This window comes from Salvia hispanica, chromosome 4 (assembly GCF_029641045.1).
Source record: "Salvia hispanica isolate PSC_SH4W2 chromosome 4, Shi_PSC_v1, whole genome shotgun sequence".
Taxonomy (NCBI): domain Eukaryota; kingdom Viridiplantae; phylum Streptophyta; class Magnoliopsida; order Lamiales; family Lamiaceae; genus Salvia; species Salvia hispanica.
This window is the reverse complement of record NC_142695.1, coordinates 36802479-36829306: the sequence shown is the minus strand read 5'-3', so window position 1 is coordinate 36829306 and position 26828 is coordinate 36802479. Positions and strand designations below refer to the sequence as shown.

At 39.4% G+C, this 26828-nt stretch overlaps 3 protein-coding genes across 3 annotated transcripts; all 3 read left to right on the top strand.

Moving 5' to 3' along the window:
* Positions 1-13146: 13146 nt before the first annotated feature.
* On the top strand, positions 13147-13926 carry LOC125195071 (uncharacterized). The gene has a single exon (XM_048093274.1). The coding sequence runs from the start codon at positions 13147-13149 to the stop codon at positions 13924-13926; it is 780 nt and encodes a 259-aa protein (XP_047949231.1).
* A 2638-nt stretch (positions 13927-16564) lies between these two features.
* On the top strand, positions 16565-20081 carry LOC125195826 (neutral leucine aminopeptidase, chloroplastic-like). The gene is made up of 10 exons (XM_048094079.1): positions 16565-16756; positions 17123-17537; positions 17629-17823; positions 17937-18162; positions 18251-18377; positions 18524-18619; positions 18881-18958; positions 19341-19401; positions 19538-19725; positions 19800-20081. Exons 1-10 carry the CDS (start codon positions 16580-16582, stop codon positions 19926-19928), a joined length of 1692 nt encoding a protein of 563 aa, XP_047950036.1. The 5' UTR covers positions 16565-16579; the 3' UTR covers positions 19929-20081.
* A 1561-nt stretch (positions 20082-21642) lies between these two features.
* Positions 21643-25179, top strand: LOC125192640 (uncharacterized). The gene is made up of 7 exons (XM_089069954.1): positions 21643-21956; positions 22069-22110; positions 23497-23579; positions 23677-23779; positions 23869-24082; positions 24530-24624; positions 24715-25179. Exons 1-7 carry the CDS (start codon positions 21815-21817, stop codon positions 24966-24968), a joined length of 933 nt encoding a protein of 310 aa, XP_088926080.1. The 5' UTR covers positions 21643-21814; the 3' UTR covers positions 24969-25179.
* Positions 25180-26828: the final 1649 nt, after the last annotated feature.

The window sequence follows — 26828 nt, the reverse complement described above, 5'->3', positions numbered from 1 at the left end:
CTGCAATCACACCATCGAGGCTCTGATGAAGACATATGGTGTTCACCATAGGGTATCTACCCCATACCACCCTCAGTCTAACAGCCAAGCAGAAATTTCTAATCGGGAGATCAAGGCAATATTGGAGAAGACAGTTAATCCGTCAAGGAAAGACTGGAGTAAGAGGCTCGGCGATGCATTATGGGCTTACAGAACTGCTTTCAAGACGCTTATCAGAATGTCGCCTTATAGGCTTGTGTTTGGCAAAATGTGTCACTTGCCCGTGGGTATCGAGCACAAGGCGTACTGGGCAGTAAAGGAGATGAATATGAAGCCTTCGGCTTGTGAGGAAGAAAGAAAGTTACAGTTACAAGAACTGGAGGAACTGAGGCTGGAGTCTTATGAGTCTGCCATGTGGTATAAGGAAAGGACAAAATTATGGAATGACAAGAATCTTCGGGTCAAGGAACTTCATGTGGGACAGAAGGTGCTCCTTTTTCAAACCCCCTGCAAGCTGATGCCAGGGAAGTTGAAGTCTAAGTGGATCGGTCCATATACCATTGTTGGCCTCCGTGCAAATGGAGCAGTGGAGATCCAGGGAAGTGCGTCTAACTCTGTCCCTTTTCTTGTTAATGGTCATAGAGTGAAAGTCTATAGGGATAATTCTGAGCTGTGTGTAGTGGAGGAAGTGCCACTACGCGCACTTTCTATTATCACCTAGACAGACGAGGAGGTATTCTCGATGAATTCCTGGGTCAGGTAAATTGGTTGACATTTTTGAATATATACACTGAACCAGGGAATCTCGAGAATACTCAAAAGAAGTTTGTAAATAGTTTAAGTGCTTTTCAAACAAAGGAAAATCCAAAAAAATGTATTACAAATTTTACTCTTCTAAAATATTTTCGAAGCACCAGACTCCAAAGGAAGACCAATGCCTTATTTTCTAACCTCGACCTAGGAGTCTGGCATCTTAAATTTTTTTTAAGTATAAGGTCATGGTCAGGGAAGTCAGCTAGGGAAGGAGAGCCTGGAGGAAGAAGTCAAGGAGGGATGAAGATAATTTGAATTTCAAAATTGCCGATATTTATGGGAGGTGTACGGTTGCTTACATCACGCCTGCAACCGCACCATCTTTTCACCAGAAAAGGCTAACCGACATTTCTCTCTCCAATAATCCCAATCGACGAAAACTGCATTTCCTCTTCCTTCTCTCTACTTTGTTTCTCTCTCAAGAACACAAACCCTAACCAAATTCGACCAAGTTTCTCTTCGATTTCAGATTTACAGTAATGGATCCAACTCAGGCCACCCAAAGTTCGCAGCCGGCGGTGTACGACGCGTTTCTGTTGGCAGAATTGACGCAAAAATTAGGAAGCGTCGAGAAGGCAAAAGAAGTTTACGCTCTGTTCTCCACCAGTCTGATGGCGTCCGCGGCGGCCGTACCATCACCGACGATCCTAAAGGATTCGGCGGCGCAACTTGCAGTTCCCCAAGTAGAAGGCCTCAAGATTCCAACCAGGGTACCGGACTCTGGTTCTCAACAAGCGGAAACCGCTTCACTGGAGGCAGATAAAGAAGAGGTGATGAATGAACTGTCGGCTGATGGTGGGCAGAACGACGGCGAAACGGAGGTGGAGACCGAAAGACAAGGTAATAGAAACCTTAACTCTGAGGGTGAGAAGATTGTGGAGGGGGGAAACCCCTATTTTGGTAGAAGTTGTTGAGGGGGAAACCCCTGTTCGAGAGTTGATGAATGAGGGGGAAACCCCTATGGAGGCTGGGGATGAAATCCCAAAGGATTTCAGGGGTGCAACCCCTGAACCCATGGAGGAGGGGGGTGACCCCAAGTGATGTTAGGGGGGAAACCCCTGTGTATATTGAGGGGGCGACCCCGATGGTGGATGATGTGGGGGAAACCCCGGGAAAACTTGTGGAAGATACAGATCTATACACTACTGGAGTACCGGAGCCCGTTGAGGAAGGGCTAAATCTGATTGTGGACTTGGTGGACGACCAGGAAGAAGAGGCACCCTGAGTGGACGAACGAGCAGAGAGGAAAAGGGCCAGGCGGAATCTTCTTGACGAAGTAGATGACTTGGTCTATTCCAAGAAGGAGGAGTTCCCTGCCCGAGGGACGGAAGTGGAAGTGGCAGAGGAGAGTCGCCTGGTCAAGGAAAGGGCGAGAAAAGGAAAAGCAGCTGCGACCGGGTCAACACGGTCGAGGAAAGCTCCCTCCGTCAAGGAGGTTGAGGAGACCCTTTCCCTAGTGACCAAAGCTCCCTCTGCCGAGGAACAAGACAAGTCTACTCCTGGGTCCGATTCCGAGCTGGGAGAATCTGAAGAGGATTTTATCCAGGGATGCCCGGAGGTGTGGCTCACTAAGGAACTGCTGGAGTCGATGAGGCGTTTCGACGATCAGAAACGAGCCACGGCGTACAAAGAGAGACGCAGTGCAGGAAAAATGGCTAAGTCTGGAAAGCAGTACATTCCCAAGGAGCTTCAGATGATTGCATGCGATGAGGACTTCCGCGTATGTATCTATTCAATCGGTTTCGAGTGGTTGCTAAAGCACAGCCAGGAGAAGGTGCCGGTGGACCTAGCATGGGAGTTTTTCTCAACATTCCGATTAAAGAACACCTCTAACCTCGACGTGGACTCCATAACATTCAGGCTTTTCAATGAAGAACACGAGATGATCCTTCGGGAATGGTCTTTGAAGATGGGGTTGTTTACCCAGGCTGAGGATGATGAAGGAATATGGAACGAGAGGATGATCGGCATGCCGAAGAATACGCCAGGTTTCAAGGTACAAGCGGCATGGGAACTAATCACTCACTCAAAGGCAGGGGCATTCAAGTCAAGCTACTCCAAGGCTTCTCACATCGAGGACAGAATCCTCCGTTTTGCTCAGACGTTTATCAGCTACAACTTGATGGGAACTGCAAATTCAGCTCTGACGACAACCGACCTTTATTTCACTTGGTGCATGGCAAAGGGCGTTAAAGTGCATCTAGGCTATTGGCTGGCTCAAGCATGTCATCAAATGACCAGCAACCCTACTCGACATATGTATACCTCCCACCTCCTAGGCGCCTACCTCCAGCGGAACGTTGAAATGAAGATAGCCAAAACCGTTCCTTTGGTCGTAATGTGCGAACCCCCGGAAGTTTTCAGCGTTGAGTACTTTTTCAACAAGGGGTTACTCCAAGCACACGGCAAACAAACCTTCTTCTACACGGTAGGAGACAAGGTGAAGGCGGAGGCTGAGGAGGCTGCGGAGGCTATGCCGAGTGAAGAGGTCGAGGAGCTGAGAAAGGATGTCCAGGATGTGAGGAGAGAAATGCAGGTGATGAAGAAAGAAATAGTGAAAGAACTTGGTGGAATAAGGAGAGAATTGAACGGGAGCCGTGAAGAGGTGAAGACCCTGCGGGGCAATATTGCGGACTTGGCGGTGAAGTCCGCAAAACAGAATGAGCGGATGAGGGAGGCTGTGGACCTTGTAATGAAGATGTTGAAATGGTTGGAGAAGACACTCCCCTTAACCCAGTCGAAGGCAACTCCTGGGTCCAGCAGCGAGGTCAAGCAACCAGGCCAGAGCAGTCCCTCCGTCCAGCGACCACCGCACCCGCTCAAGCAAATGGTTACCCCGTCCGCGTCTAAGCCAGTGTCAATTCTATCCAAATCGAAGTCCATGATGTTGAAAAAACTAGAGTCTGATGAACCAGAGGAAGAGGAGAAAGAGCCGGAGATGCCGGCGAAAAAGAAAGTGAAGATGACCCGACTCGGAATCCCACCCCAATCTGGCTCTCGAGGGAGCCAGACCCAGAAGTGAATCACCCCCATGACCAAGTAACTTTTAATTTCTGCTTTCAGTTATTTTGTTTGTCTTTGTTTCTGTCTGTGTTTTGTTTGTTATTTACTATATGTATTTGCCTTCTCCCACTTAGCCCAATGCGTGGTCTAAGTGTGAGAAGTTTATATTTTCTGTTTTGTTGTGTCTTCTCCCACTTAGCCCGTTGCTCGGTCTAAGTGCGAGAAGTTTATATGTTTTGTTTTATTTGAGTCTTCTCCCACTTAGCCCGATACTCGGTCTAAATGTGAGAAGTTTTTATTTGTATAAATTGTTTATTGTGTGTTGAATTGACTACCCTTTCCGCCCTTCACAACGATGGCTTGGGGACAAGCTTGAGTGAAGTGGGAGGGGGAGGGGAGTCAATGCGTGTAGTTGTCAGCATGTTATGAGTCGTTAGGTCTAGGTTTTGTTTGCGTTGCATGAGCTGGTGAATATAATATGGCATGATCTCCTTAGTGAAAGTAATTGAAGATATGATGTATTTCAACTTAGAAGCCTTTTCCGTTAATAAGCCAAGTCAATCTGGACGAAGTGAGAACGATAGAGGATGTCTTAGCTTACTTAGTTGTGAAGCCCCACTATAAGAGTGAGTTATAAACCTTAAATAACTTTGAGCTAACACATGTAAAGGGGCCGCCACTGAATGCTTAGGGAGAAGAGTCATGACGGAGAAAAAAAAAGGGGGAATTGGGTTATGAAGGTATAAGCTGGACGAAGTCCAGGTAAAGGAGTTATAAGTTGGACGAAGTCCAGAGGAGAGAAGAGGGAAATGGAGGAATAAGCTGGACAAAGTCCAGAGAAAAAAATGCTGGAAAAAAAATTAAAAAAAATAGAAAGGGGGTATAAGCTGGACGAAGTCCAGAGGGAATATGTCTAAGGGCAGGAAACAATAGTAACCTGACCTAGTAAAAAAAAGGGGAAAAAGAAGTATAAAAGGAGAAAACTCTCATAACCCGACGCTTCAGTGGTATGGCAATAACTTATGAGAGAATCGATCCTAACATCCCTGGTGAGGAATGAGTGATCAAGTGAATCCAACAATTGGGGAAGTAAAAGGCTATCTTGACGAACTGACAGATTGATTAGGTAGAGGAAGGGAAGGGGCTAATCTGGAGAAGTGCAGCCTGTTGAATTAACCTTAATCTTGTGGGGACGGTTGCCTAAAAGTGTCTATGTGTTTTTATTTTTAAGTGTTTGTTATCTGTGCCTTAGTTGTGTCTAGGTCTAGGAGTCTGTTTAGAGTCTAAGGAGTCGGTCAGGGGAAAACGTGCTTTGAAATCCGCCTTATTCTTTTTCTTGTCTTTATACTTGAGGACAAGTATGGTTTAAGTGTGAGCAGTTTGATAAGACTAATTTCATGCATCGGTTATGTGGTGAGAAAACACTTTATTTTGCTGGGTCTAACGCAGTTTTAAGCCAGGTGTGTGAAGGAGACGCTAGATCCAGGGAAAGCTGGAGACAATGGACTAGCAGAGGAAAATGAAGAAAAGTGAGCAGAACTGAGGGGAAAAGGATAGCTAGAAGAAGGAAGTCAATAGCTTAGGGCAACAAAGACTATTCATACCTCGCTGGACCCACTTCGACGCCTATAAATAAAGGAGTATGCATCACACGCCATATATGATTTTTGCTCTTAGCTCACACACTCACACACTCACACACACACTTGGAAAATGGGAATTCTGGGATAGCTTATGGTTTTCTAAGGGGTTCATCTTCGGCGAAAGTCAGTGTAACACCGTCCTCTCGGAGGGCGAAGAAACAATCTACTTTTCATTCAGCTTTTCGCACTTTTATTCCGTCGAACTTCATTGTTTTGGAAGTGGATTTGGTTGTTGCTATTTATCGGTCATCTATGCATTTAGTTTTTGTCATGTTGGTGTTATCTTGTGTTGATTTATGATTTTGGGTTTTCGTTTGAAGTTTTATTTCGGCAGCTAAATGTTAATCTCTGTTTTGGATAATTCTGTGCTTGATCTGGGGAAGAGGTTGTGGATCTGAATTGTTGGTGTTGATCGGTGGTTGTTTGTTGAATCTGAAGCTATGGATATACTTTTGGTCGGAGTTTGTGTCGGATGCTTGGATCCGGAGTGGATTTAGCATCCGAGGTTGGATCTGAACAGGGGAATCAAGTTGTGCATGAATTTTGAACTCTTTTGCTCTCTTTTCAATTTACTCCGTCTAGTAGCCGTAGATCTGCTTAGATTTTAATTGTTCTTCGTTAAATTTCTTTAAATCCAGTCTGCTTCATTTCCAATTCACGTTCCATCTCTGTTTTTACTGAATTTTTATGCAAATCGATTGGAGAAGATGATGTCGCTGTTAGTTAGTACTTTAGTTAGTTGTTTTCCAGCTTTTCGTCCGTACTTTACCTTTTCAGCAAATGGTCCCCACCGTCAGTTTATTTCTCAGGTCTAGGTAATTTAGAAATAGTTTCTTAGATCTAGTGAATGTCTCGTTTTCCAGTTTACATGCATGATTTCTGTTATGCCTAGATCTAGCTGTTAGCGTAGCAAATTTCACTCAAGTTAGTTTAATTTCCTCAACCCAAAATTACGTGGCAGCAGCCAACCCAAAAATAGTCCCAAATCCTTGAGCATGTTTAATTACGCATTCATCTATGTGGGATCGATCCCTACTTCCCTGTGCTAATTTTTAGTATAAGTGGTTGAGGGTTTTTGAAGCAATATCATGTGTGTCCGACGGCCGAGATCTTCCAACGATCCGTGAGTTCCTAGACCTTGTGATCTAGTGGATTCGCTGGACCTAGGAGACTTGTTATTCCTTTCTGTGCACACAGTACTTAGCACAACAGAAAAACCGCGAGCTTCAGGAGCCATTTCATGGAGAAGTGCTAAGCAGACACTTGTGGCACCTTCCACCATGGCAGCAGAGTTCGTAGCTTGTTATGAGGGATCTTGTCATGGGTTATTGCTGCGAAATTTTGTCACTGGACCGCGTATTATTCAAGGAGTTGAAAGACCACTTAAGTTGTATTGTGACAATAACTCTGCAGTATAGTACTCCAACAATAATATGAGCTCTGCTAAGTCAAAGCATATTGAGATAAAATTCCTAGTTGTAAAAGAAATGGTTCTAAGTAGACAAATTTCTATAGAGCATATAAGAACAGATTTGATGATTGCAGATGCGTTCACTAAGAGAATACCACCTAAGGTCTTTCATGGGCATATAGACCATGTGGATGTTTTGTCATTTGAGGACACTTCCGTTTTCTTCTTTTTTTTCACTTTTCCTCATATTTTTCATCCTCGTATGCTATATTTGTTGTAGTGTTACGATTGTTCCAGCCAATGTAGTGATTTCTATATGCAGAACTGAGTAGTAATATAATAGGTTGATTGTAGTTGTAGCATGTACTATGATTATATTAATGGGAGTAAGTTATGTAAAATCATTGTCTTACTTAATGAATCGAATCCTTCACGTAGCTTGAGAAGTCTTTGATTTTATTAGATTCCTATTAATTCTTAGAGCACCTGCATAGGTGCTTGATACATCGAGCAAGCGTCGTGCCGACGGCGCGGCGAGCACCTACTTGCCGCAGTGCTCTTACCAACGGCACGACCCTGCTCGATCCATCGACCACCGCCATGCCGATGAGCAGGGTGACGTGGCGGTTTTTGATTGGCCAACGGCAATTCCGTTGGATATTTTCTTTTCTTTATTTAAAAAAATTTGAAAATAATACCAAAAAATTTTTGAAAAAAAATCGGATTCCCAAAAATATAGCCGTTTTATTACAGTTTTTTTAAAAAAATTGTAATCCCAAAATCCTCTATAAATACACACATTCATCATCCATTTTTCACATCAAATTCTCTCTCACTCATATTTTTTCATACAACTCACCTAAATCTTTCTCTCTCACTAAAACACTCTCTAAATTCAAAAATGGATATGAACGATATCATTGCGGAAGCGGATCGCGAAGAACAAGAATACTATCAGCAATATCATGCCGCATATGAAGCCTATGTTGCTGCCGCTGTCCCCACCCCTCCTCCTCGACCAAGGAGATCAATTCGTCGCTACCTCCCTCGTGACAGGGAGAGAGCCCACGAAAGGCTCCTTGCCGACTATTTTTTCGACGAGCCGCGATTTCCGGCAGATTACTTCCGGCGCTGTTTCCGCATGTCAAAACGGTTGATTATGCGTATTGTCAACACATTGTCCGCCCGTGTTGAATACTTCCAATCACGTAGAGACGCAACCGGTCGGAAAATTCACTCGGCGTTGCAGAAGTGTACTTGTGCCCTCCGACAACTTCCTACCGGGTAAACAGTTGACCTCTTCCATGAGTATTTGCATGTGGGTGAGTCAACTGGAATCCTACTTCAAAAATTTTTGCGCCGGCGTTCGTTCTGCTTTAGGTGAGGAATTCCTTCGGGCACCCACCACCAAAGATTGTAAACAGTTGCTTCATCTTCACGAAATAGTCCACGGATTTTCCGGTATGCTTGACAGCATGCATTGAAGGTGGAAGAATTGCCCGAATGCTTGGAGGGGGCAATACTTAAGCGGCTACAAAGGCGGCGCGTATCCTTGAAGCGGTCGCCGACTACCGCCTATGGATTTAGCATGCATATTTCGGTGTTGTCGGATCCAACAACGACGTGAACGTGCTCTATTATTCACCCCTCTTTAATGATGTTTTGAATGGTGTAGCACCGGTGATCGACTTCACCGTCAACGGAAATCCATACCACATGGGTACTATCTCACCGGTATCTACTCAAGGTGGCCGACTTTCGTGAAGACGCTCAACAATCCGCAAGACCCGAAACGGGTTCTTCATGCGCAGCGTCAAGAGGCTGCTCGGAAAGACGTCGAAAGAGCTTTTGGGGTCCCCCAAGCCCGATTCAACATTGTGAAGAACCTGGCTCGGCTGTGGTACACAAAGAATATTGCCAACATCATGTACACGTGTGTTATCTTGCACAACATGATTATAGCTGATGAAGGACCGATGGTGGCTAACTTTTACGACGAGGTTGAAGCCGGAAGCTCAACTGCAAGGTCTCTCCCACGCCGAGGTGTGCATACGACGGTGCGCGAGAGGATCAAAACAAGACACACAATGTGTGATACCAAAACCCACATTGAGCTACAAGAAGACATAATCCAACACATTTGGGCGAAGTTCGGCCACGAGTAGTGGGTTTTTTTAATTTTATGAATTTAATTATGTAATTTTTAATTTTTAGGATTTTAATTATGTAATTTTTAATTACAATGTTGTAGTATTTTTAATTCTTGCCAAAGAGCATGGATATGGATGGTATTAGTTACTCCTACAATCCTGTAATATGTTGATTTAGTTACAAAGCTGTAGTATTTTTGTACTAAGACTTAGATCGTTGATAGGCATATTGGTAAGAAACAAATTTAGGTGCTTAATAATTTTAATGGACTTGTGAAATTCTCTTAGATGCAGTAAGATCAAAGAGAAAAGCAGTGAGGCTACTAGATTGATTAGTCAATAATGGGTTTGGCTTGAAATCTATGTCTCTTCTAAGAACTACTAGTAAGATATGAGCTTGTATTGAAGGAGCTGATATAAATGAGATTTCAAATCCATAAATGTAACTACATTAATCATTTCGGAGCTGCTACGCCAAAATTATTAAAGAATATACTGTAATAAATATGCAGAAAGGAAGGCAAGTTTCATACGCCACACTACCTAAGAAATGATAAGCATCAATAATTTTATTGTATAGTAATAGCGGCCGTCTGGTATTATCCACTAATATGTTGCTAGTTTCATGCCATTTATCCTCAAATAGTTTGACATTTTCTTTATAATTTTCAGGCCATTCCAATATGAATATATCTTCCATATAAAGCGACAAAATGTAGCAAAATTAAATAGTGCGGTAGCAGATTGGTGGTTCTTGAAAAATGATACTCCGTCCCACAAAAGATGTGACACTTATGGAACGGTATGAAATTTTAGGATGTTTTATTTTGTGTGTTAAATGAAAAGAGAAAATATAATTTTTATATTTATGTGAGAGAAAACTGTTTCCAAAAAGGAAATGTGACATCTTTTGTGAGACAAACTAAAAAGGAAAGTGTGATATATTTTGTAGGACGGAGGGAGTAGTAAAATATTGTTCTACATCCTTTCTATATATTACTAGTATAATGCATATGCATGCATATATGTGAAATGGGATTAAACACAACATTCATGATGCAATAGGCAGTTCGAATACTAAATTATCTTTAAGCACACAATTAGTAGAGCAATAAATAAAAATTGAACGTATCTAAAGACAATAACTAACTAGATTATGCTGACAATGAATCCATAGTCCGACATCCTTTAACTATAACTAATGAATCAAATAAAGCCGAAATCTTTATAGCTAATCTAAATTAACAAGGACAAAAGCCAAAAGGTCCATCTACGTTAGTTGTATGCTGATATAATTAAGAAACATGTACTGTACTTATTTACAATTAAAGTGATGTCACCAATTTCACTTGCATTAAGCCACGTGTACGCAATAGTATATGATCGCACGAATAGGAGTCCCGTTTTTTCATTTTAGTCCGTCCGTAAATAGGAGTTCAGATTAACTTTTACTATAAATGGTAATAGGATCTCCACCTTTCACTAATTCATTTTACTCATATTTCATTTAAAACTAATATATACAAGTAGGACACATATTCCACTAATTTTTTTTCACCCATTTTTCTTAACATTTCTTAAAACTCGTGTCGCCCATAAATAAGAATCCAAATGACGGACGGAGAAAGTATACCGTACTTTCGAACAAGAAATTTATTCACATTAATATCTAAAAGTTTTATTTATTGAACCGGAGATATTAACACATATTAGTATATTTTATTTTTAAAAATACACATTAGATATATAGCTGATCTATCCTGCTTTCACTATTTAAGATGACAACCATTTATTATGTATATAAACTTCAAAAATCGTCTTGATAAGTTGATATTGTCTATTTGATTAGAACCCGATCAAAATACACATGACCTATGTACATGACAACTTGTGAGAAACCATGCAACTATTTTTTTTAAATACTCATATAATAAAGACCCCTCAAATAAAAAAACTCTTTTCTTACTTTTAAAATAGTATCATGCATTCATAAAAATTAAATTTACTTATTTTAATTTGCAAGTATTACCATCAACATATCATGCTCAATATATTTATTTACATAGTGGTAAGGCAAAAACACAATAGTTGCCAACTCTGTTGGTGCTCTCTGCCGCGCATACCTCTTTGAAGGCAATTCGTTCAAGACGTTGAAGATATTATTCGACATAGTGACACCAAAGTATGGATACTAGATCCGCAGACGTTGGTCAGCAATTGCTTCGAGCACAATAGTCGAATGTATGGACTTAGTCATGGAATACGTGCAGCAGCAGCTGCTCCCAATTGAGCAATTATATGGACTTAGTCATGGAATACATGCAACAGCAACAGCTCCCTATCGAGCAATTGTATCTTGTATCTTCCTTTAAATTAGTGGCCTGGACTCAACAAACATATCAATAAGAGAAGCAATGAGAAATAGTTGAATGTATGAAAATGTGGTTATGTTTATAGAGTTTAAAATTTGAATTGAAGAATTAAAAATTTGTACCCTTACCCACACCCCCACCTAGTTGGTGCAGCGTCGCGCCTCCAACAGGCGGCACACACCGCCCGCATTCCCGCTGATAGAAATTCATAGGTTCCATCTTAAAATCAATTGGTGATAGGAGGAGTGGCACATTAGACTTATATAGTAATTTCAGTTCTCTTTGTACACCGATGTGGAATAGTTGTAATATACTCCCTCCGTTCCCTCATAGTTGAAGCGAAACTTTTCGGCATGAAGTTTAAGAAAGGAATGTTGAGTGCGTTAAATAAATAGATAAAAAAAAGTAAGAAAGAGAAAAAGGTAGAAAGAATAAAGTAAAAAGTGAATAAAGTAGAAAGAATAAAGTAAGAGAGAGTAAATTAAGAAAGAGAAAAAAATTACTCCATATATGGAAATGACTCAACTATAAGGGAACTTCTCGAAATGGAAAAATGACTCAACTATGAGGGACCGGATGAAGTATTTTTTTAGTTTCAATTGCCAACACCCTCCCTCAAACCCTTCAAGGTGAACCTTGGAGGAGTTGGACTTTTTTCTGATCGATTGGACAACTGGCCCAATTTTTTTTATCGGTTAGACCACTTGGCCCAAATTTGAAGTCCAGATATACTGATGAGTCAGTTATTTTTTCAGTTTCGGCCTAGATCAGTTAAATTTAACCCACAGTCGGTGACCCGCTCTGGTACCATGATAAAAATCCATGTGTTCCATCCTAAAATCAATTGGTGATAGGAGTGACACATTAGACTTACATAGTAATTTCACTTCTCTTTATACACCAATGTGTAATAGTTGTAATATATTTTTTTTAGTTTCAATTGCCTAACACCTACGAGACGTTGCACCGCACACTTCCTTCCCAAAGGTGGCCCCCATCTGTTACCTATATACCCTAAATATCTTCACCGTAGTCCAGATATTCAGAGTCGAAATGACCATTGATGGTTTTATAGTCCTTTCATTTTGGTTTAGACATAATATAATGACAACTTGTATGGCCCCTATTGATCCCCATTAATTAATAGGACAAGATATAAGTTACTCCCTCTGTCCAGCAATAGTAGTCCCATTTCTCCAAGGCACGGGTTTTAAGAAAGTTTTGGAGTGTGTAATAAATGGTGTGTGATAGTGGAATTCGGGACCCACCTCAATTGTGTTAAAATATTTTCTTCCATGCTGGAAGTTTCATTGGTATGAGATGAAGGTGCCAAATTTGGCTTATTCTACCAAAATTAAAGAAGCTGCCAAAAAAATTTTGTTGAGTTACTGCTGAGTTTCAATAATATTAATAAGAATAACCATTTTTATATCTTGAGTTTCACGGACAGAAAGAAAAAACTGAATTTAAAAATTACACAAATATTAACAGAATGCTTTCAAATGCTAATTCATCACATTCACTTCAAATCTGTTCAAAATACAATTCTAAAAGTGCTAAAAATACAAGGAGTGAACTGAAATGTTCAAATTTCCCTCTACAAAAAGTTTGAGGGAAATTTGAACTCCAAAAAGTACAACTTCAAACATCAGCTATAAATACACCACCTACACTCATTTAAGACACTCTTATCAACCCCAAAATCTGAGAAACTCCAAAAAAAACTCCCTTAGTTTATATAAATTTAAATCCCTCAGAGAAAATTCATCATAGGGATGGATAATTGGCAGAGGCAAACCAAACACTTGAACAGCAACATCAAGAACAATGTGGTGCAGTTTCTACTCAAGCACAACCATGATGGAGTGCTTGCAAGAGGGGCTGTAATGGAGGTAGCAGAGACATTTGAGGTCAGTAGGAAGATCGTGTACAGGCTATGGAAGGCAGCCAAGGAGCAGATGCAAAGGGGAGAACCTGCAAGCATGGAAGGAAAGATTAAAGGATACCATCATGCTGACATATTACAACTTGATGAAGAAAAGGTTAGAAACTTATCTACTCTTGAGAGAGCTTCATTGAGAAAAATGGCTGTCATAGTGAATGTTAGCAAGAGCACAGTAGGTCAGTGGGTGAAGCAAGGTAAATTAAGGCCACATACAAATGCAATCAAACCTACCCTCACCAATATGAATAAGCTAGCAAGAGTTAGATGGAGTCTTAGTCAACTTCAGCCACAAATTACTCAAGATAGAGTTCAATATCAGAGCATGCACAATGTAGTGCATATAGATGAAAAATGGTTCTATATGACCAAGGCATCAGACAGGTACTACCTCTTGCCGGATGAGGATGAGCCATATAGGTCATGCAAATCCAAGAGATTCATCACCAAAGTTATGTTTATGTGTGCTGTCAGTAGACCACATTTTGGTATGGATGGGCAGAAAACTTATGATGGTAAGGTGGGAATATTTCCCTTCACTGAAGTACTGCCAGCACAGAGGAAGTCAAAGAACAGACCCAGAGGGTCATGGAAACCAAGCCAATACGTTTAGTCACAAAGGTAGTGATGAGAGACTGCCTTATCAACAAGGTATGCAACTTTTTCCATTCGATCAGATCTTAAAAACTGAACAAAGATCATCATTTAGCTATGTTATTGTTATTCATGCCAGATTATACCTGCAATTAAGGCTAAGTGGCCAATTTGGGCAAGCAAAGACATCTACATTCAGCAAGATAATGCAACCCCACACATAACAGCTATGGATCCAGAATTTCAGACTGTTGCCAACTCAGATGGATTTAAAATCCAACTGATTTGTCTACCACCTAATTCCCCTGACACTAACATCTTAGACTTGGGATTTTTTTAGAGCAATTCAGTCACTGCAGTATGAGAAACCATGCAGCACTGTGGATGAACTTGTGGGAAATGTGTGTAGCTCTTTTGCAGAGCTTTCACCACAAACTCTCAATAAAGTTTTCCTAAGCTTGCAGGCTTGCCTCACTGAAATCCTACAATGCAGAGGTGGAAATGGCTACAAAGTTCCACACATCAACAAGGATAGGCTACAAAGAACTGTTGGACTGCCCAAAGTGCTGGAAGTGGAGGAGGATATTGTGAGAGAGGTGCTGCATTACTTACAAATGCCAGAGAACAATGATGGGTCAATGCATGATATTGGCCCTCTGTCAAATGCATTTGGCTTCTAAGTAAGCCAAAGTGATGGTTATGAAATAGGGTGGGCTGATCTTTTTGGTGTGTTGGTCAGACCATAGTGTTTATGGAATAGGGTAGTCTGATTTTTTTGGTGTGTTGGTCAGCCCCCTATTATTTTTTGGGTTAGGGTCTGATGTTTTTGTTTTTTTGGTGTATAGAATAGTACAAACCTAATGTGATGCACATATGCAGAATGATGCTATAAGACCCTCAGAAAAATTTCATCATAGGGAATGGACACAAGCCTCCAAACCTAATCAAGGGGTGGCTTTTCACATAATATAAGCACCACAATTCACCATAGCACCAACCAACAACAGATTGCAGCAAGTATAGCAACAATAAACCATCATAAACATCCCTCAGAAAAATTTCAGCATAGGGAAGCAATAAAAGCCTCCAAACCTAATCAAGGGGTGGCTTTTCACACAATATAAGCACCACAATTCACCACAGCACCAACCAACAACATATTGCAGCAAGTATAGCAACAATAAACCATCATAAACATCCCTCAGAAAAATTTCAGCATAGGGAAGCAATAAAAGCCTCCAAACCTAATCAAGGGGTGGCTTTTCACACAATATAAGCACCACAATTCACCACAGCACCAACCAACAACAGATTGCACCAAGTATATCAACAATAAACCATCATAAACATCCTTCAGAGCCATTTCAGCATACAAATAAGCACCACAATTGGATTAATCGGCCAAACATCAGAAATTTCAGCATATAGCAGTAGAATGCACAAATTCCAGCAACCAATAACAAATTCCAGTGGGACCATCAGTCAAACATTACTAATTCCAGCATATAGGGCAAGATTAAGCCTCCTAACCCAAAAGGGGGTGGCTAAATCAACATAAAAAAATACTGTAACCCTAAATACATACCAAGTCAGAATCTCCGAACCCTAGATAGGGGGTGATTCTTACAGAACTCACAATATTAGAGGAGATCTTTCATGCCGGGCAAGAGAATCAGGAGGAACTCCTTGAACCACTCCTCTTCCTCAACAGGACGCCTCCGCCTCTTCACCTGCGGAGTTTCAGGTACCACAGTGGAGTCAGGACTCTCATAACCCGGCGTATCAGGGACGATAAGCCCCGAATAGAGTATAGCTTCCAGATTTGGGGTTTCAAGGAACATAGAGGGCTAAGAATCGGTCCACGAAGGGACTTCCACCATCGGAGTTTCAGGAACTATGGTGGACATCGAATCGGCCGAATCTAGCCCATAGATGGGGGATAGAGTTTCAGAGGGTACATAATCCATTTAGGCTAGAGTGGGGAAGAGGAGGAGGCGGCGATTGGGAGGAGGAAGAGGAGGCGGCGTGGAATTAGGGTTTCCACAGACAGAGCGAATTTTGGTGAGCGACCGAGAGAGAGAGAGGATTGTTGATTTTTAGTGATCGATAGAGTGAGAGAGAGAAGTTAATTTTGGGAGGGGGGTGTTTTTTAATGGCAATATAGTAAATTATTGAGAAGGGGAGGGTAATTAAATTGTCCAAGTATAGTAAGTAGAACCGGTACTCCTATTGCCGGACGGACAAAAACGGAAAAATGGGACTTCTATTGCTGGACGAGAGAGTGTGATAGAGGTAGATTGAACTATTGTTAATCCTCTTAGAAAAACAAATTGTATGTTTATAGTTTTAGTACTCCGGTTACAATTGGTAAATCGAGTAATCGACCATTTAGAAGACTAATCGTTTGCAAAATAGCTTTCGTTTCGATTATCAATATTGGGCGTCATCAGGTTCGGTTAGAAATCATACTTACCATTTAAGCAGACCTAACTACCTAATTTTATTAAAAGTATAAATAAATATGACAACTAAAAAAAAACTGAGAAATTTACCGAAAAGAATATAAGCAAAAGAAAATGGAGCTCGGCCCATTCTGGCCCGGCTCTACTGACGTGTTCACATTGTATGTATCAAAATATATATGTATATCTGTATGTATATATAACGCCACAATGGTCACTCTGAGACTAGTATCTTCCGTTTCCTTAACTCTTCTCACTGCCGCCGATCCTTCTTCCTCCATTTTCGTCAAATTGACCTTGACGCCCTTCTCTTCAAAGCGCATGGCGCACTCAATTGCTCGCGCCACTCTTGGCCTCACCCAGCCCAACAAGATCGACCCTCCAAAGGTTTCTATGACTCCCAATCCCATCATCACTTCACTGTTTTTTTTTTTTTTTTTTTTCTCATTTCTCCAGGACTTCTTTTCAATCCATGCTTTTTCAACATGAACAAATTGATTTTTTTTTCTCGGTGACAATTTTGGATTATGTGTTTGCAAAAGATTGAAATTTTCATTTGGATCACCTGTCACGATTCAAATCGGCTGAAACGGAATGATTTGTTGGATTGTTTTCAGAGTGATGATTGTGCAAGTATATGTTTTTCTGCTTGTTTTCTTAATTGTATTGCATGTTTATGTAATTAAGAGTGTGGTTGATTGATCGATTGCTGGATTAATAAGTAGACTAATTTGTTTATTTGAATGATTTTAGATCTCATTTGCTGCAAAAGATGCTGATTTGGTAGAATGGAAGGGGGATTTACTAGCTGTGGGTGTCACAGAGAAGGACTTAGTTCGAGACGACAACTCCAAGTTCAAGAACTCACTTCTTCAGAAACTAGATTCCAAATTACAAGGATTGTTGTCTGAAGCTTCAGCTGAGGAAGAGTTCACTGGAAAGACTGGCCAGTCGACTGTTCTTCGACTTCCTGGTCTTGGTGCCAAGAGAGTTGGCTTGATTGGACTCGGCTCAGGTGCATCAGCAACATCAACGTATCGCATCCTTGGCGAGGCCACTGCTGCGGCTGCCAAGTCTGCTCGCGCGACCAATGTTGCCATTACTCTTGCTTCCCCTGAAGGGATCCCTGCAGAATTGAAGCTCACCAGTGCTTCAGCTATAGCATCAGGTAAACTTCACTTGTTGGCTGTTAAATTATTAGTACTATTATTGTTTTGCTTATATGAATGTGACTTTGGTTTGATTTTTGAATTGTGCAGGAGCTGTGTTGGGCACCTTCGATGATATTAGGTTCAAGTCAGAGCCAAAGCAGGCGACTCTCAAGTCGGTGGATATCATTGGTCTTGGTACCGGACCTGAGATTGAAAAGAAACTCAAATATGCCGGAGATGTTTGTTCCGGCGTCATCCTAGGGAAGCAACTTGTAAATGCTCCAGCTAATGTTCTCACTCCAGGTTGGTCTGTAGTGTCTGACTGCCTTAATAGCTTTATGTCATATTACTACTTGATTGTGTTTGTGTAGTAGTAACTTTTTATCTTGCGCGTTCTTGATTTCAATACATTGCAGGAGTGCTTGCCGGGGAAGCCGAGAAGATTGCTTCGGAGCACAGTGATGTATTGTCAGCAAAGATATTGAATGTGGAGCAATGCATAGAGTTGAAAATGGGTTCCTACTTAGGTGTTGCTGCAGCATCGACTAATCCTCCTCACTTCATCCATTTATGCTACAAGCCACCAAATGGAGAAGTAAAAAACAAGCTGGCCTTAGTTGGAAAAGGCTTGACCTTTGACAGGTCATAAGAGAGCCTTTTTTATGTCCATTTAATCAATATTTTTGGTGAAGATGATCTTATTATTCTTGAATTCTTGTCTACATTTCAGTGGGGGCTACAACATCAAGACTGGACCCGGATGTTCCATTGAACTCATGAAAGTCGACATGGGGGGTGCAGCAGCAGTACTTGGTGCAGCAAAAGCTCTTGGCCAAATCAAGCCTGCCGGAGTAGAGGTGGATATTTTTCTTTCTGGCGGGATGTGTTGCCTGCCTCCTTGTCATGTGTTTAAGTTGTCACCACTTTATTCAATCTTATGTCATTACTCCACAATTTCAACATGGGACTAGAAGTGAATCCAATAATTTTTATGTGCACACAGGTTCACTTCATAGTTGCTGCTTGTGAGAATATGATAAGTGGAACGGGTATGAGACCCGGAGACATCATCACAGCCTCAAACGGAAAGACAATTGAGGTATTTATTCTCCCTAAAATAGCTTTTCTACTACAATCAGTTTGGGATAGGAGACCGGGAGAAATCATCACTCTCTCCAATGGAAGGCCTTCAGCTAGAACTGAAGTTAACTGATACATTAGTACCAATCATCCTAAAAATGAAAAATAATACTAAACTGAAAGCCATAAATTGTCAGTTTTGTGTGATCATATATATTTGTATAATTGTATGGAATGATATTTGTGCCTTTTCATGATATCATATGTTATTTGATGTTAGGTAAACAATACAGATGCAGAAGGCAGACTTACGCTTGCAGATGCTTTGGTGTATGCTTGCAATCAAGGAGTTGGGAAGGTAAGCCAAGCTGTCTATTTTGCAAATTACATTCTCTTAGTTTTAATGCTCTTTGGCATCTTCAATTTTATGAGGCATTGTTCTCAAGGAGTGAAAAAACCCTGACATGAAATTACAACCAGAAATTAGCTAGTCTATAAATTTGTTGGCTGAAGAGTGTATTCTTCAGAAATAGCCTATGTATTCACTTTGAGTTCTAATATTCTTGAAGAAGGCTAAATTTATCAATTTATTTAATCCAAAAAGACGAATTCTGTTGCTATGAGAATGAAATAGGGATAGAAAGGAACAAATATCCCATGTACATAAGAAATAAAACTAAAATACTGTTTCTTGGGTCACTTTGAAGTAGACTTCTGAAAGACTTTTTTTGTATATGCAGATCGTTGATCTTGCTACACTGACAGGGGCCTGCATTGTTGCTCTTGGACCTTCTATTGCTGGTAGGTGCATTTGACTTAAGTTGGTATGAATTGGGGGCAAAATCCCATTTGAGATCCAGAAGCAAGCAAATTGACAATGATGTATTAAGTCGATAGTATTGGTCGTATCATTTTACAAACAAGTACATGAAAACAGGTGTATTTACCCCTAGTGATGAGTTGGCGAAAGAGGTAGTAGGCGCCTCAGAGGCTGGTGGGGAAAAACTTTGGAGAATGCCTTTGGAAGAAAGCTATTGGGAATCTATGAAATCAGGTGTGGCTGATATGGTAAATACTGGCGGCCGCCAAGGCGGGTCCATCACTGCAGCTCTCTTCTTGAAGCAGGTAAAAGCATCAGCCATTTTAAACTCAATTCTCATTGTAGCTATGTAATCTGATGAACAATGGTGTGTTTGTAGTTTGTCGACGAGAAGGTGCAGTGGATGCATATAGACATGGCTGGGCCTGTTTATAGCGACAAAAAGAAGGGGGCGACAGGGTTTGGCATATCCACACTGGTCGAGTGGGTGCTGAAGAACTCGTCCTAGGAGGCGACTGAGTAATGATGGATGAATATTGGGGTATTTAGCATGCCTTAGCATGTGTAATAAAGGATGTGTGGGAAATGTGATTGGGGGTTGTTTTTCATGGACTATACTCCTTTTCTTGCCTAATTTTAAGTGGTTACTGATTTTATGTGAGCTGGTTTTTATTCTCTACAACGCACCATAGGTTTGGTCGGGCCTAGTATCTATCGTCTATTTTGCACAACTTCTATCATGTTTGTGAATGAGATTAATTGAGTAATAAAATGGTGGCTTGTAATCTGATTGATCATAATTTGTTAATGAATTTGCAACTTAGAGTTGGCAGAATGTGTGTGTTTCATTTCATTTAGGAGATGGCAGAATGCGTTAATGAAGTGAACCATGATATATTTATTGAGTAAAAATGCAGATATACTTGCTTACCTAATCACGCCTAGTATATTGTTGGTCTCCTCCTTTATGAGAGAAAAAAAGCCAACCGTGGTAAAATTTTGAGTCCAAACTCCAAAGTATACAATTCATTCTTCCACCTTTTCTCATGTGTACTAAAAAAGATATTCCATTTTCTCGGAGGAAGATACTCCAGTATTTTAGTGACATTATTGTTAAGAAAATCAGCTCTAATTAGGAAATAATCAATTCTAATTTAATACTACTAGTATTCTTAACTAGATGTGACATTGCTTTTCATAACTAATATGTTTATAGAATAATACTCCCTCCGTCCCATATAATTTGACCCAATATTCTATTTTGGGTCGTCCCACATAATTTGACACACTTCATTTTTACCATTTTTTATAGTGGACCTCATATTCCACTAACTCATTCCTGCTCACATTTTATTATAAAACCAATACTCTAAAAGTAGGACCCACATCCCACCAACTTTTTTCAACTCACCTTCCAATAGATTTCTTAAAACCCATGTCGGGTCAAAGTGTCCCAAATTATGTGGGACGGAGGGAGTAGATATATTCGGGGTGCGTTAGAGTGACACCACTCTTAAAGTGACAACGTGACAACAACGTAACATGCAATCTACGATATATAGGTAAACAATCTGCGATACATAGGTATGCAACTCAACATAAGATTCCAAGCAATAGCATATGAAATCAGAGCAATATGGTGACATCATAGTTAAAATGACAATTTAAGCAAGCAATTTGCAATATATATGCAAACAATGTGTGATACATAGGCAAACAACTCAATATATGGTTCCAAACAATCCGTAACACAAAATCACAGATAATCAAGTAACCTGCGATACATGATACATGGACAAACAAATTGGTTGACCTTGGACCTATTCATTGAAATAAATAGTAGTAGTACATATGTATTTGCACGTTCACCTATAAACTAAACAGCATGAAATACGATCATAATAATTCTAGAAAATCAAAACAATATTAGTCCAAAATCCCGAATATGCTTTGTGAGATATAAGTATAAAAATAAAATTTAAAAGGAAATGTACACAAATCGAAGTAGACTGAATAAATTACCTAAACAATTAATATAGTACTTCTAGTATATAGATTAAATAGAGAAAATAACAAAAATAATACGCTCTACAAAATACATAAAAATAGAGAAAATAAGAAAAATAAATTTGATGACTTAAATACTCACGTGCCTGTCTTGAAAGCCTCACGTGCCGTCCCGACACCGGCCCGTTTGTATGACCCTGTGTGAAATGTCCGTTTCCACTTTCCGCATTGTTTCAATTCCCACTCCAATTAATCTGTTGATTTCCATTTCAATTCCCGAAAAGCAAGCAGTAATTTCTGCAAAGTTTCTGAAATATATCTCATTCTTCTGTGATCGAGTTGATTCTGAGTCAAAGATGAAGTAAAAAAGCGTAGCAAACAAGAAAGATGAGTGTTTCATTGACTGTAATGACCTTTAATCTCCTGGAAGATCAGGCCGAGGACAGCCCTAATTCATGGGATAAGAGGAAAGATTTGTGCGTTACAGTCATCACTAGCTATTCTCCCATCATCCTCTGCACACAGCAAGGTCTAGAATCTTGGTCTTTGGGGATTGTGTGTTTCTTGACATGATTGATCTGGATTTACCAGTAGGGTTTTATCTGCTTTGGCAAGAGTTCTGACCATTTTGTGTTTTACAGGGGTGAAGTCACAATTGGACTACCTGCAACAATGCTTGCCTGGTATATTTCTTGATAAATAATGCAATTGATTGTGATTGTGATTTCCCAGTTTTGTTCAATCTGTTGGAAGTAGTTAAGTCTGCACATCTAATATTTGTTCTTGATAAATAACTTTTATATACTAATTTATGATGGAAAGGGATATCTCTCTTTCTAATATGTGTAAATAATGGAGTGATCTTAGATTACATGACAAGCATTGGTGATCTAATTTATATACCTAGTTAAATAATGGTAGTTCTTGCTTGGGATACTAGCAGCACTGAAGAATTGCTAACTTGACTTATTGTGCCTCTGAAGGAACTCTGTTCCAGCTTGATTATAGCCTTGTGACGTATGATTTGCACAGTGGCATATGGAAGTATGTTTGCATTGCCTTGGAGATTACTCTGATTTTATAGTTGCGTGTGGTTTGGTATTAGCCAGTGAATTTTGTATTGCAGAAGATTGTGTATCACCTTTCACGCTGCTTCATGAAAAATAGCTCCAAAATCATACCATATAGGTGTGGATCTTAATCATCTTATATATTGATATGTCAAGATAACAATATATTATGTATATACATTCTACACTGGTTTAGAGTTTTGCCCTTACCTACTTTGCAAAGCATCCCCTTGACTACTTAAATACTCCATAGTATGGTACCGTTCTAAGTGTGTGAGAGTTTTTTGCCTATTCTCTTACATCAATAATCAATTGATTACGGGACCGCAAATCAGATCATACATGTCTTACATGTTCGACTTGAAATTCAAGAAGAATCAAATATATTGCATACAACAAACTATTTTCAGGACAGAGAGATACTCCATTATTAATTTGAAAGAGTGTTGATTGTAAAATCACAGAAACTTTATCTCTGGGATCTTCCTATACTTCAGAAGTAACTCCCTCTATTTGCTTTGGAAATAAGTCGACATTTTGGAATACTGCCATTGGTCTATTGCGGGCCGATATTAACCCAATGAATATGTGAAAGTAGAACTTTTCCTTTCTCCCGGGAACAGGGGCGAAGCTAGGAATTTGTAGGGAAGGGGGCAAATTTTTATACGGAGAAATTTTAAGAACTTGAGGAGGGGCATTTAGTGAGAGATTAAAAGAATAAAATTTAATGACAAAAAATATACATGTAGTAAAAAGTATGAGGAGGAGCAAATGCCCCACCTAAAGCTTATGTAGATCCGCCCTTGCCCGGGAATGATCATTCTCATGGAGAGTATTTTTGGATACTTGATACAGGCTTTGTCCTCTTGTACCTATATGTTCATACATTTACCTGTATTTCTAATGAAATTGCTCTGTACCATAGTTGATTTTCAGCAGTTTCACATTATTGTTCTGAAACTAAAAGCTTAATGCAAGTTATTTACTTATGCTGAAAAGGTTATGCACAATTTGGAATTTCAAGAAAAGGACCTGAAGATACTTCTGATCACCACTGTACAATCTTTTACGAAAAGGAAAAGGTGAAACACTTTATTCTTCTACAAGTCCTCATTTTGGTGCTGTCTCATATGTCTACCTAGCTGCCAAATAAATTGCTTATTGTGCTACATGATGCAGGTCGAGGTTCTAGAAGGTGGAACCTTTTGGTTGTCCGAGTCACCTTCAGTTCCCGGGAGCATGTCATGGGGTTCTACGGAGCCGTGTATATCTACATGGGCTATATCCTTCAGCTTTTTCATAAGGCCATCTTAGATTTCAGAAATGTTGACTAATGTTTGATGCGTTGTTTACCTTGACTAATTGTGTACACATTCCAGCTTAAAGGTGTCGAGCCACCGGGCTTTTCGTTTCAGATTGTGAATACCAACATGGATGAATTTAGTCCTCGCGCTCGCAGACGCGGTGCTTTACTCACCTGGCAGCACATTGCTTCATTGCCTCCGAACTTGCCTGTTTTGTACTGTGGAGGGTTCAACACACAAAAGGAATCAACTACAGGCCGTTTTCTTCTTGGAAGATCCAGGTACTACTTTTAGGTTTTGCAAGGGTTACTCACACAAGCACTAATTTTCTCTTCCATTTATGCTTGGGACGACGTGTAGCTTCTTCCACGAAAATGTTACCAAATAAAATAGACCCTTCATTAGAGATTAATAGTAATTCCTAATGGAGGATGCACCATATTCAGATGTACACAAAAATTTACCAATAAAATTAGGCGCGAGACATCTATCTCTCAAACAACGTATAGCTACATGGAACCTTCATTTACCCATTAATTGTGGCCAATTTTTTTCTTGCTTGATGTTTCATCATCCTTTGATGATGCATTTTGTCTTTGGGCACGGCCACTGCATGCCTTAATGTCTGCACCTTGTAGTTTAAGTCGAGATTTGATAGTGTGGGTTGCACTTCCATGGTGTTGCTTTGACTTCGCATGATTCCCATGTGTACACTACTTGTGCTGCAGGGAACATGGTGTCGTTGGTGATATGAGGGACGCTTGGCCCAATGCTCGTGTGAGGAAAAATGTTTCCCTAATTCGCACTTACCATGGATTCAAAGGTGCACATTATCACAATCTAATATTATCATTTATACTCTGAGAAACTTGGTTTCTCTAAGCTTATGTTCTTCATTTTTCTATTCTATTAGGTGATAAACAGGGAGCTCTTGAATTCTTGAAGCTGATATTTCGAGCTCTTTGTCTGTGCTGGGATCGCCAGACTCAAGACCTGCACGTTGACTGGATTCTCTTCAGAGGCAGGTCGTTGATCCCCGTCTCGTGTGAGGTGGTGAGTGACAACGTCGATGGCTACTACCCTTCGTCCCACTATCCTATATTTGCTGAGTTTATGCTTCCACGCTCAGTGAGGCTGACGGAGACACCTACTCAAGATCAAAGCTAAGCTCTTATTTTTGTGAAATAATTTGTGCAGAAGATTTTGATTGAAATGGTGTGAAGTTCTTCTCATGTTCTTGTTTTGCATTGTTCTGAACATTTTCTGTATTGACAGCACCACATAATAATTGAAAGAAGGAGTCGAATTCTGTGAAAATGGTTGTTATTTGAATCCTTGTATTTGAGCATGAAGATTGAATTGAAGGGTGTTATTTTAATTTTTTATCTTTTAAAACCTTTTCCAGTTCAATGTGCCTTCAATGTGGGGAATGAATAAATGATGGAATCTGTAGAATATGTTAATGCGGTCGTACATGTGTGAATCTATCGTGAAGCCAATATAATTAACTTAATTTTTTCCTGGTATTAATGTAAATTGAAGATAACCTAATAGTTTAATGATTTTAGGGGCAGAGAGTACCTATGATTATGAAGTACTACTGTGAAGTTTAAGACTCACAAAATTTGTACTGCATCATGTACCGACAATGATGTTATTTTTAACGTCTCTATTTCAAAATATCTTTATTTTCATTTACAATAATAATGTGATATAGTAATTCTCTTAAAAAAATTTATTAGAGATAAGTTAACTAAAAAAAAAATAACTTCTTAGAATTATGGAATAGTAATATATACTCTCTTTATTCATTACAAGTAAACGTACGGGCTTAAATGAGGTAGTGGTAAAGGAGAGAATGAAAAAATGTGGAAAATTATGCTAGATAATGAGAAAACGAGGATAAATATATGAGAGAAAAGAGCAAAAATAGATAACTTAATAATTTGACGAAATTTTCTAGTTTTAAATGAACAAAATTTTTGTGGACACCTGGAAATGGAAAAATGAAACTATTTTGTCTTGTTTTTAGATAAACCATGGAAAGATGGAAATAATTTCTCAAGTATGTGAGTATGTGACAAATAATAAAACTTCTTTGGTTTGCCATTAAATGTCATATATTCTATCACCTTAGAATTTTCACCATTGAATGTCTTATTTCAATTTAATTTTTTTAAGAGTGAACTACAAAACTAGTACCAAAAAATGAGGTTGGCACCTTTTTAATATCCAATATTTATAGAATATCATTTTTAGGTAAAAATTTCTATAAATCCCAAATTCGTCCCAATTTTTGCTATTCAACCCTTCAGCCCTTGAGGGATGTATCTGTCCATTTAGCTATTTGAGGAGGGCACCAAACTTGTGATTTTTGAATGGTTATGTACTTCTGTTGTGATTTTTGAATGTTTATGTGCTTCTGTTATGATTTTTAATGACAAAAGATATTTGTGATTTAAATAAATAATTGTATATTATCTCAAAAAAAATTATATAAATCTTTGTACTGTTATCTAAACATGAATTATTTAAATCTTGGTAGTATTATTTAAATTATTGCATTACAATCGGGAAATTAATATGTATTTGTAGTACTCCCTCTGTCTCATCTCAAGTGATTGATTTCTTTTTGGCTTTATTTTTAGAACATGATAATAAACAGTTAAAGTGGAGAGAAAGTAAGTAAAAGAGAGAATAATGTAAACCATCTACATTATTATCTCTCTTACTTTATTTTTTCTCCACTTTAACTATTTATTAGTATCATTTTCCTTAAACACGTGCCGAAAAGCAGTCAATCACTTGAGATATGACGGAAGGAGTATTATTTAGAAAATATTAAATGATTTTTTTTAATCACTCATTTTTAGTTTAATGTTGGATTGCAACAATAAATTATAATTTTTTAGATACCGATTTTTTTTCAAAAATCAAGTTGTAATTTATTTTGACTTAAATTGAATTGAGTGGTAGTTTATTTTATTTAAATAACTTTATTTAAATTATTGTCACAATCAAGCATTA

Coding starts and splice junctions, on each gene's coding strand:
- LOC125195071 (XM_048093274.1), top strand. CDS start 13,147: ATGGATAATTGGCAGAGGCAAACCAAACACTTGAACAGCAACATCAAG.
- LOC125195826 (XM_048094079.1), top strand. CDS start 16,580: ATGGTCACTCTGAGACTAGTATCTTCCGTTTCCTTAACTCTTCTCACT. Junction 18,163..18,250: donor AAAGGCTTGACCTTTGACAG/GTCATAAGAGAG, acceptor TCTACATTTCAG/TGGGGGCTACAACATCAAGA. Junction 19,402..19,537: donor TCTTGGACCTTCTATTGCTG/GTAGGTGCATTT, acceptor ACATGAAAACAG/GTGTATTTACCCCTAGTGAT.
- LOC125192640 (XM_089069954.1), top strand. CDS start 21,815: ATGAGTGTTTCATTGACTGTAATGACCTTTAATCTCCTGGAAGATCAG. Junction 23,580..23,676: donor TCTTTTACGAAAAGGAAAAG/GTGAAACACTTT, acceptor TACATGATGCAG/GTCGAGGTTCTAGAAGGTGG. Junction 23,780..23,868: donor GTGTATATCTACATGGGCTA/TATCCTTCAGCT, acceptor TAATTGTGTACA/CATTCCAGCTTAAAGGTGTC.